Source organism: Malus domestica, chromosome 16 (genome assembly GCF_042453785.1).
Source record: "Malus domestica chromosome 16, GDT2T_hap1".
Lineage (NCBI taxonomy): Eukaryota > Viridiplantae > Streptophyta > Magnoliopsida > Rosales > Rosaceae > Malus > Malus domestica.
In genome coordinates this window covers 3,179,132-3,190,875 of record NC_091676.1, presented here as the reverse complement: position 1 = coordinate 3,190,875, position 11,744 = coordinate 3,179,132, and the positions used below count along the sequence as shown (strand labels likewise).

The following is an 11,744-nucleotide window of genomic DNA, read 5'->3' as shown; positions in this document are numbered from 1 at the left end:
ATTGAAAAAAAACATTTACTAAACAAAATAGCTAATTGGTAAGCATGTCTGTCATTTTATTAAGTGGCATCCCTCTACTACTAGCTAAGTGGGCCTTATGAATATTTGGATTAAAATTATAGTCGTTGGGATGATGATGTTAGCCGACACATAGCTGACAGTGGGGCTCACCCTTGTCGAGAAAGCCTTGCAAGCCAACCGCGTGGGGCACGCTGGAGTGTGGGTGGGCCAAAACTGGCCTAAGTGCCAACGAGTCCACTTGCATGGGGGGGGTATTTGGCCCATCTTTGACATTTGACTTTTAGCCTAATGTTTTAGCATGGGTTATGTGGTGTTTTGGGGGGGGGGGGAGAATAAATGGGGAAGGGTAAATCGTCAAAATGGTCCATGAGATTTACATAACTCATCACTTTGGTCCCTGAGATTCCAAATTGATAAAAGTGGTCCTTGAGATTGTCCACCATCCATCATTTTGGTCATTATGTTAAAAACTCCGTTAAGTGTCCCGGAGCTCTTGGCTGGAAGTTTGGGCAATTTTCAAAGCTTCGTAACTCAATCGTTTATTAACCAAATTCGACCCATAATATATCAAAATGAAGATAGGAAAGTGTAGAATAAGATTATACCTATTTTGAAGCCCAATGGTTGTCGGAGATTGCTGGAAAATAGCCTCAAAGTTGATTGGTCTGAGTGAAAACTTGAAAACTCATTGGAAATAGAGTAAACTTTAAACGTTCATAACTTCTTCAATACTCAACGAAATCAAGTGATTCAAAAATGAAAATCATACTTCTCGATGATACAAAGAGCATGTTACCTTTTTTGAAGGCTAAATCGCCGTTTTTTGGTCGGTAAATGGCTCGAAAGTGGTTATATTGGTCTCGAGTTAGCCACTTTTGAGCCGTTTTCCGGCCAAACCATGGTGATTTGGCATTCAAAAAAGGTACCATTCTCTTCGTCTCGTCGAGAAGTATGATTTTCGTTTTTGAATCACTTGATTTCGTTGAGTATTGAAGAAGTTATGATCGTTTAAAATTTACCCAGTTTTCGGCGAGTTTTCAAGTTTTCACTTGGACCAGTCAACTTTGAGGCTATTTTCCAGCCATCTCCGGCAACCATTGGGCTTCGAAATAGGTATTCTACAATTTTCTATCTTCATTTTGATATATTATGGGTTGAGTTACGAAGCTTTGAAAAATTGTTCAAACTTTTGGCCAAGAACTTCGGAACAGTTAACAAAGTTTTTAACGGAATGACCAAAATGATAGATGGTGGACAATTTTAGGGACCACTTTTATCAATTTGGAATCTTAGGGTCAAAGTAATGCGTTAGGCAAATCTCAGGAACCATTTTGATGATTTACCAAATAAGGAAAGTTGACTTTTCACCCACCATTGGATTTGGTCTTAATAATGACTGTTTATTGAGGTTTTACCACCTTCCAACAAGAAAAACTAAAAAAAGGCGGTGGGCTCGGCCTTTAATTTTGCGCCACCGGAAGAACCCCCAAACCAGTCGCGGCAGCAGCTGGGTATTGACTCCCATTTAAAATACTGGTCTTCGTCGTCCAGAACGCTGCGTTTCGTGCACTTACCACCGTTTCCAAGCTTTGGACTCACACATTTCCGCCGCACAGCCAGCAAAAGCAGTTGAAATTTCTCCACGGTCCTTTCTAGCGGTACGATGGCGGAGAAGCAGCTGATCGTGGCCGTTGAAGGCACCGCCGCCATGGGGCCCTGCTGGGCAACCGTCGTCTCCGATTACCTTGATAAGATCATCAGGTAGGGAGTTTCTTAGCTGAATTTATTCTTTTGTTGATTTCTTTTTTAGATTTTTTTTGCATTGTGATTTTAGGGTTTTGGTGTTTGTTATCGGGCGAGAATTTTCTGTGGCTCGTTTATGTGATTAATTAGCTTGTTTCGGCTGCGTTTGGTGGCTCCGAATCGAAATTTGATTGCAATTCACTTTTCACTTTGAAATTGGTTATGCGGAGTAGTTGTTTGTTAGCTGGAAAAACTATCCAGTTTTGGTTCAATTTTGAATCTTTCGTCAGCTACGAAAGAATCTGATAAAACTAGTTTAGTGTGTTGTAGAAATGTCCGATTTTTCTGTACCCTCGTACCGTGAAACCGTAGGCAGCCTTGCTATATTTCTACTACGTACAAAGTTTTATTTCATATAATCCTGGTGGAAACTGGATTTTGATTGATTTATAAATAATTAGTTAGTCCTCATCAGTTTTGTTAGAAGCTATTCGCGGTGATGAGCTCCATCCGATGATTTGTTGCTTGTTGGCATGTGATGGAAAATAAGTCCTATAATTGGTCAGATAGATACATTCCATGTATCAAGATTAACTTCCTTCCAAATTATGCAGACAATACAAGCGATTTTAATGAGGTAACTTTTAGTTATTATCCCGTGTTTGCTATTAACTTATTACAGAACCTTCTGCTTTGGGAACAAATACAGTACTTATAGGCTAAATCTGTCATATTTACGTTTTGGGTTTGACATTGAATAACTGGTTTTCCTCCGGTGGTCAAGCAAAGGAGAGAGTGGATAACTCCTTAGACATCTTGAAGCAGGGTATCATGCTCCAGCTTATTGGAGTGAGCATACTCTATACTATGATGTCTGAAGTGTATTTTTACACATTATTATTAATTATTTAAATTCTTAATTTTTTATTTTATTGTAATACTATAATCAGTAACGTATAGGTTACGTGGTCGATGGTGGATGGTTAGTTTTTACCTTACAGAGTTTCATGCAGACGTGTCAATAACTAGAGAAAAACGTACATACGTGCTCATCAATGAGACTAATAGATATGCCCGAGGTCGTCAATGTGATCTTTAAAAGTGGATCCCCAATCCTATCACAGAGAAAACCCTAATGGCTGAGAAACTACTGATCATCGCTGTTGAAGGGACTGCAGCCATGGGTCTCTTCTGGGAACTCATTTTTAAAGATTATTTAGAGAAGATCGTAAGGTCCGCGATTAAGTTCTTAGTAATTTTTCTATCTTTCTTCCTTTGTGCTGTGTTGTAGCTTCTGTTCTTTCTCCCTCCTTGTCTATGACCAGCTTTGATTTCACATGTTGCTTTCTGGTTTCTACTTATGATGTAGGTTACAAGGTAAGTTCTCATGAATTTGTCCTGTTGAATCATATATTTCTCCTGGGGTTTAATTAACTCCCCAAAGTATAGTATAAAAGATGAGGTTTTATCATGATTTCCCATTTACAGTTTCATTTCATTGCACATGAAATTTTTATACAGCAGTCCTTGAGAATTCTAAAAGTTAATAAGTGCCTAGCTATAACAACTTCATTAAAAGTTCATACTTGGAATATTAACAATCTTCATCAAATACATTCCTGTACATAGAACCAAATATGAAGTTTGTCATTGATTTTTCATTAACATGCATGGGATTTTGTGCACCACTCTATAAATAAGTCACATCTGATTTATCTTTTTCCTGCAGGAGTTTCTGTGGAAACGAGCCAAGTGGGCAGGTATGTCCCTTTTCCATTACTTTAGGTTTATCATTATCTATCAGAAGTCATTTTGTCCGAACTGTTAATTGTTCATTACATATTTAAACATGTTTTCGTGTAGGTGGTTGTGCCTTCTTTGACTAGATGTTAATAGCATGCATGTAATAATTTGAGTACCATTTGTGTACACTACATCAACTATTTATCAAACCACAGACAACCATTCTTACGTTTCACTGGCAACAGCATTATTAGTTCCCTCTGTAAGACTTCTAGCTTGGTAGTCTTTTTCTTATTATGTAATTTGGCTTTTGAGATGCAGAAGCTGTCGACTTCTACTGTTGAGCTCTCCCTGGTCACGTTCAATACTCATGGATCTTATTGTGGTATGTAATTTTGTTCTTCTTATTCCTAGTTTTCGGATGTGTGACTTGTGTTGTTAATTTATTATTGCAGTACGAGGTTGACTACAAATTCTTCAGGAATTTTACTTTTTGTAGGGGAAGACTTGCTAGTCCTCCATCCTCCTACTAACAGGATTCAATCTTACACTAAGTCAAATAGTTCTTTGTAAACAGGGTTCAATCTTATACTAAGTCAAATAATTGTTTGAAAGTTAAGGTGGATGTTGTTCAAGGTTTGCAAATGATTTCTTGGTGATTTTAACATGCTTTGTGGAATTATTCCCTTTGAAGTGGTGGATTTTTACTAGCTTTAAGTTAAATTCTAAAATTAGTAGACTTTATTGTAACGTAGTGGCTCTTTGTACATAACACCACCTGGAAGTCTGAAAAACTTGTTTTGCGAACTTTATGTGGAAATACAGTGAGCTACATTAAGTTATACGTTTCCAGTTCTCCTTAGGAGGACAACTTATGGCTGGAAATGGAAGTTTTTATTTTTTTATTTTTTCCTGGTAAATTACCACTTAACTAGTATCACACCTTGTTTCTTATGAACCCAATTCACCAAGATGATATGTAGGCATTCCACTCATTACTGTAACTGGCATTTGCTCAATATATATATATGAATATTTTGAAATAATTGTACAACCTTTCATCAAGGTTGCCTGGTACAACGGAGTGGCTGGACAAGGGATGTGAATCTCTTCTTACATAGGCTTTCAGCTATACCCTTTTCTGGGGGTGGTTTTAGTGAAGCTGCAATTGCGGAAGGGCTTTCGGAAGCTCTAATGGTATGCTGTTCAAAGCCGTCCAAGTACTTTTGAGTTCAAATGCATTTCTTAGTCACATTTTAAACTTAACATTTACAATTCTTCTGATGTAAAACACAGATGTTCCCTACAGTTCAAAATGGAAGCCAAAATCAACAAAATGTGGATTGTCAGAAGCATTGTGTTCTTATTGCTGCGAGTAAACCTCACCCTCTGCCCACACCAGTGTATCGGCCACAAATTCAAAATTTGGAGCAAAATGAAAATATTGATGCACAAACAGAAAATCGTCTTTATGATGCTGAGGCTGTTGCTAAATCATTTCCACAGGTAGTTTTTTTCTTTATTCCCAGTTTAATGATGTCTGTTCCTTTCCTTGTGATGGGTTCCTCGTGAAGGTTGAAAATTATCAGTAATGAGCCCTTACTTTTTCATCCAGAGCTCTGTTTCGCTGTCAGTCATTTGTCCAATAGAGCTACCTGAGCTCAGAGCAATATACAATGCGGTATGTTCCATCTCTTATCTCTTATCCTTAAATATTATATATATATATATATATATATATATGAATGTATGTATGTATGTATGTATATATTAAGCTTTTGACCTTTTGTATATCTTGCCCAATCAACATTACAGTAACTTCCTTTATTTTCCTATGTGCTCTGTTGAGCTTTAACCCTTTATGTTGTTGAATTCTAAAATCAACCACTTAGACTGTCATGAACAAAAAATATAGTTTTTTCTGGTATTCATATGCATGGAACCACTGTCTAATTATATTAATAAAGCTGCAAAGAATGTTCAACTATACCAAAGGGAGGCGACAGTATTATTGCCAGACTGAATATTTTATTTCCTATGGCTTAAGATCACTATAAGAAGTTGGTGTGATACCACTTTGCCAATGCAGGGAAAGCGCAACCCTAGAGCGGCAGATCCACCAATTGATAATGCGAAAAATCCCCACTTTCTTGTTTTAATCTCAGAGAATTTTATGGAGGCCCGTGCTACTTTAAGTCGTCCAGGAATTACAACTTTGCACTCAAATCAGAGTCCTGTAAAAATGGACATAGCTCCTGTTGCTTCAGTTACTGGGCCGCCTCCAACTTCTATGCCCTCTGGTTGGTTTTGCAGTCAATATGTTGTCCCTTTTTCCAGTGCAAAATATTTGGTTCATTTTTTTTTCTGTTAATGAAAGTACTTAATGATTCGGTTTCACTTATCTATTTGACTTTTTTGTTTTTGAAATTATCAATGTTTCAGTATCAATAAGGTGTAGTCGCAATTTCTATTTTATCTTTTATAAGAGTAATTGTCTTGTCATACCCCTCAAATAAACATAGTAAGGTTAAATGAATTACAAATCTTAGTTTAATAGGCTGTCTTGTTTGAATTAAGCACTTAAGTTTGTTATGGCTAGGCTGTTCATAATTTTTCATGGTTAATTCTTGCTTATCCTGCTTGTTTGCTGACTTATCCCTTCTTTTTCTTTCCTGTTTTTCAAATTAGTGAATGGACCTGTTATGAATCGGCAACCAATTTCTGTTGGAAATGTGCCTCCTGCTACTGTAAAAGTTGTAAGATTTCTTATGCACTCTTGAACTTTTATGCTTTGTGCGAAGGAAAGAGATGTTCACTTTGGTCTGGTATACTGCTTTAAATTGCACACGTATAGTCATAAAGTTTTGATATGATTTGTTTAGGAGCCAAGTACCGTAAGTTCCATGGGTCCTTCTTTTGCACACATTCCATCTGTCCGTCCTCCTTCCCAAGGAGTCCCGAGCTTGCAGACTTCTTCACCATCTTCTGCTTCTCAAGAGATGGCCACAAATAATGATAATGTGCCAGATTTGAAACCTGTAGTGAGTGGTGTGACACATCCCTCGCGTCCTGTCGGTAGCATCCTCAATAACATCTCTCAAGCACGTGTGATGAACGCAGCAGCCTTAACTGGAGGAACTTCTATGGGACTCCCAACTATGGGTCAAAATCCTATGGCCATGCATGTATCAAACATGATATCTAGTGGAATGGCATCTTCAGTTGGTGCTGCTCAAAATGTATTTACATCTTCAGGGTCCGGCACTCTTACACAGGTTGCGCAGAACCCAGGTCTTAATTCATTCACTTCAGGTACCTCTAATGTCTCTGGCAACAATAACCTTGGGATCTCACAACCAATGAGCAACAATAACCTTGGGATGTCACAACCAATGAGCAACCTTCAAGGTGGTGTTAGTATGGGTCAAGCTGTGCCTGGTATGAGCCAAGGAAGTCTCTCGGGACCGCAAATGGTTCAAAGTGGAATTGGCATGAACCCGAACATGATGAGTGCCCTTGGTTCAACAGGTGCCTCTTCTGGAACTGGTACAATGATTCCTACTCCAGGAATGGCTCAACAGGTGCAATCTGGGTTGCAGTCACTTGGTGCAAACAATAATTCAGCATCTAATGTGCCGTTTTCACAACAGACATCAAGTGCTCTGGCATCTGCACAATCCAAATATGTGAAAGTCTGGGAGGTAGGTCTTTTAAAAAAATACGGTTGGATTTTCAAACTTCTGGTGGTAACTTTTTTAAGCTAGAATATCACGAAAAGTTTAAAGATGGTTGGTCCTGTTTTACTGTGGTATTCCGCAATCACTCATACTTGAATGATCAAAATACATGCAGGGAGCTTTATCTGGGCAGAGACAAGGGCAGCCTGTGTTTATCACTAGATTGGAGGTTCGTTCTCCGTTGCCTTGTTGGATGACATGGAAACTGTGGTTTATTTTGTGATACTCTTACGTCTGTGGTTTCTTGCATTGCACAAAATCATTATTTTTGAGAGAAAAATGGAGCATGTGTGTGACTTTGGCACATGAGGATTTTCAGTATGTTTCCATATAAATTGGTAAACCATCTGACCATCTGACCATCATGTGTGTGATTCTTCACCCAAAACACCACTGATAAACTATCACCAGAGAGGGAAATTCCGAATTGCCATTGAATCAAGCCAATGTGCTGTCATGGATAACCATAGTTATTTATGTTGAACTTAAATTTTTCTGAAAAAAGTTCTCTATGTTTCCTTGTGATTGTGCTTCAGAGTGATTTGAATTCAAAAGTATTATGCATTTGGTTTGAGTTTTAATATATTTGTTGGAGGAGGAGAGAGAACAAAAATTGCCGAAAACACTGAACAATCCATAAATAGTTATTTCAAGTGTGCTATCAATAGCATCTATTTTTATAGACAATTTGATAACCATAAGGGTCTGAGCGTCCTGAATTAAACCACAGCATGAGGCATGTTTAGGGCCTAACCACATGGGATTATTTATATTTCTCTTAGTTATCTTTTACAATTTTAGCAGTTAATTATTTGTTAACTCCACAAATGCTTTCTAATTTTGTCAGGGTTACCGGAGTGCTTCAGCTTCTGAGACGTAAGTCGGGAGTACTCTTTCTTCTTTTTGTTTCAAATAGATGTTAATGGAATGTAATCAATGGTTTAAAGTTTCTATTTTAACTTTAATTCTTTTATGTAGAAAAAGAGGTCTATGACCATTAATATTTCTAACTTATCAAAGCAGACGGCTTTTTCTTTGGTTAAAATAAAAATTTAGTTACCTTCATTCTTAGAATCCTTATATCTTGACATGCTGTAAGAATAGTGGCGTGAGGTTGAATGTATTTTGATCAGAACTCTTTAGTTGGCCTTAATTGGTTGGTGCTTTAGTGCACAATAAAATCTTAATCTCAGACTATGGTAAAATGTGTCATTGGCGTTTATTTATTGATGTGCATTATTTCACTCCTCAGGCTTGCAGCGAACTGGCCACCAACAATGCAAATAGTGAGGCTCATATCTCAGGACCACATGAATAACAAGTAATTACAATTTAGTGAAAACATTCCCTCCTTTATTTTTCTGTGTAATATTTTCCTCCTGATGTTATATTCCTCAGTTTTCTTGACTTCATCAATATTTATAATTCAGGCAATATGTTGGAAAGGCAGACTTTTTAGTTTTTCGGGCAATGAATCAGCATGGGTTTCTTGGGCAATTGCAAGAGAAGAAACTTGTAAGCTGTCTACTCTCTTTATTTTACCTTACCACTTTTTCCTTTGAGACTCAAAAATTGTCCTCATTGCTAATTTGCTATCCAATTTCTTGCCGCTTCCACTTTATCCCTCAAAAGTCCTTACCCACTTGCCTAATCATCGTCTTCTGTTATATATATTAATCTAAGCATCTTGGATTACCACTTGATTATCTGTAAATTCTGATATGGCAGAGTACTTCCTTAGATTCTGTGTGACATTCTCATATGAACTTAGTTAATTATCTGTTTAAACTCAAGAACCTCTAAATGCTGTGATAAACTAAATTTATGCATTTAATTGGCTCTCTTGGCTTGAAGTGGGGTAATTCTTGATTCTGGTATCATCCATGTGAGACTTCAGCATCAAAAGCTAGTTCTTCTATTTTATTTGACCACCTGCAATAGTTTTCCTTTGAATGTGAACATGAAACCGAGGACTATTCTGATATGTTTTTTTTTCTTCTCAAAAAGCTGATTTCCCACTTTTTCAGTGTGCAGTGATCCAATTGCCCTCTCAGACACTACTGCTCTCCGTTTCAGACAAAGCATATCGCTTGATTGGAATGCTGTTTCCAGGGGTGAGCTTGTTATTACTTAGACCATTCTTATGACCGCGGATTGTAATTCCTTATTATTAGTTTTTTGCCAATATAAAGTAATAGCCACCAACTCTGAGCTAAATCCACAACAAATATGTGAGGTACCTTCATTACTAAAAGAAACCTGGAAAATGGACCTTTTAAAGGTAAAGGTCGTACCCAGTGCACAAGGCTCCCGCTTTACACAGGGTCTGGGAGAGGTGAATGTCGGCTAGCCTTACCCCCATTTATGGAGAGGCTGCTCCCAAGTCTCGAACCCGAGACCTACCGCTCATGTTCGAGACTTGGGAGCCTTGCATATCCTGCAACTTCTGTTTTAACTTCTTTCTGAAATGGAGGCCTGTGGTGGTACTCCAAAATGAGTTTGTGGCTCGGCATTGTAACCTTCTTACAACCTGGTTTTTGTTAAAGCTAAATCTACCATCGGTTCAGGATATGGTTGTGTTTAAGCCACAAGTAGGCGGTCAGCAACAGCAGCAGCAGCAGCAGCAAATGCAACAGCTACAACAGCAACAAATTCAAGTAGGCGGTCAGCAACAACACATGCAAGTTCCCGGTCAGCAACAGCAGCAACAAATTCAAGTAGGCGGTCAGCAACAACACATGCAAGTTCCCGGTCAGCAACAGCAGCAACAAATTCAAGTAGGCGGTCAGCAACAACACATGCAAGTTCCCGGTCAGCAACAGCAGCAACAAATGCAAGTACCCGGTCAGCAACAACAGCATCCTCAGATTCAACAACATCCACAGATTCAACAGCAGCACCCTCAGATTCAACAACAGCAGCAACTCTCGCAGCAGCAGCTCTCACAACTTCAATCACAACAGCAACTGCCGCAGCTTCAGCAATTGCAGCAACAGCATCAACAGCATCAACAACAACAGTTGGTTGGGACGGGGATGACTCAAGCTTATGTTCAAGGCCGGTCGCAATTAGTTTCACAGGGACAGGTTTCGTCACAAGGGCCTAATATGCCTGGAGGGGGCTTTATGGGTTAAATAAGAGCTTCAACTTGTTAGATGAAAATTATGAAAATTATCAGTTTCATAATTTGTGATGCCCATCTTTTAACCCCTAATGATCGGACTTTTATTTATCAGTTTCAGAGGCCTATCTTTTTAGATGAAAATTATGAAACTGTGGCTAGTTACTTGACTTGCGTTGGATAGAAATTTGTGATGCTTTTGAATGTTCTTCGTGCCGATGTCGTACGGCGGACTAACAAGTAACCCTACTGATGTTAAAGGGGATATGCCCGATAAGTGATCCCTGCATTTGGGTTCTTCTTCTAATGGATGCTTTACTGTTAAATAAGTGCTGGTTTTGTTCAAGATGAGGATTTAAGGTCTGGAGGTAGTCAATCTGCTTGGAGTTTCATCTAGTCCTTGACTACTATAACGAGTCTTCGCAACATCTGTTATAAACTCCCCTCGTTCGTTTGCTATCTGGAGGACGTTATGGGTTTAATGGGTGTCTAACTTGCAGTTTTTAATCGGTTTTACAAATTTCTACAAAAACCGTCATAAAACCTACAAGTGTCGTAATGCTATTCATACCAAGTTTTTGTATCACATTTTCATACCATCTTAGGTTGCATTTGATGTGGACAGCCATATTATTTGAATTAATCAGATTTTTAAATTTAGTTTATTATTTAATAAACTAATAATTAAGAAAAACTTGTTAATTAAATGATGATTGTGGTATAAGAGGAGTCTTTCTCCTTCATTTCCTCGGATTTTGCAAATTTTTCAAATGATGTGGCTATTGACATCAGATGCCACCTAGTGTGGTATAAAAACATGATATGAATAGCATTACTCATGTCGTATGATATAAGCATGACGTTGAATTAGTGTAAGATTAATTAAACAAGATATAATCATATAATACTTGTTATTTTGTGGTAAGAAGTGGGTAGCAGTCAATCGTCATTGGCTTTTGGGGATGCAAATAGCAAAGCCACAGGGGACACTCGAAAAGAAGAAGGAAAAAGAGCCCCCACCAGCGACTCCCATACACGAAGAGCATTCCTTCAATTGCTCTTTAATCATTAACCCCTCAAACTATTCCCTCTTTATAATGCCAACGCATTCAATTTAGGTGGCTCCATTCACCACCAACTAAGCTCTTTAATCATTGGTTCAAAACTTGGGATAGAAATAAATAATTGCACATAAGAACTTTTTGTGTAAAGAAAAATTGACAAGGGAGCTTTATGAAATGATGCTTGTCAAAATGGGGAGCTTAATGGAATAATGCTTGTCAAAATGGGGTCCTTAGATTCCTTTGTATATAGCATCAAAGTGGGTGGAGTATATCATCAAAACCACAGTCCTAGTTATCTTGAGTAATTTTGGAGAA

The 11,744-nt window shown here is 38.1% G+C and overlaps 1 protein-coding gene across 3 annotated transcripts; it reads left to right on the top strand.

Moving 5' to 3' along the window:
• Positions 1-1,442: 1,442 nt before the first annotated feature.
• LOC103403242 (mediator of RNA polymerase II transcription subunit 25-like) lies at positions 1,443-10,535 on the top strand. 3 transcript variants are annotated; one of them, XM_070816200.1, is made up of 16 exons: positions 1,663-1,782; positions 2,778-2,997; positions 3,494-3,524; positions 3,829-3,892; positions 4,574-4,704; positions 4,804-5,013; positions 5,123-5,188; positions 5,597-5,807; positions 6,196-6,263; positions 6,390-7,208; positions 7,360-7,413; positions 8,092-8,120; positions 8,497-8,565; positions 8,675-8,759; positions 9,272-9,358; positions 9,791-10,535. In XM_070816200.1, exons 2-16 carry the CDS (start codon positions 2,900-2,902, stop codon positions 10,376-10,378), a joined length of 2,610 nt encoding a protein of 869 aa, XP_070672301.1. In that variant the 5' UTR covers positions 1,663-1,782; positions 2,778-2,899; the 3' UTR covers positions 10,379-10,535. The 3 variants fall into 3 exon arrangements, with proteins under 3 accessions (XP_070672302.1, XP_070672300.1, XP_070672301.1); XM_070816201.1 differs by lacking the exon at positions 2,778-2,997 and having other exon boundaries at positions 1,443-1,782; positions 9,812-10,535; XM_070816199.1 differs by lacking the exon at positions 2,778-2,997 and having other exon boundaries at positions 1,454-1,782.
• The last annotated feature ends 1,209 nt before the right edge of the window (positions 10,536-11,744 follow it).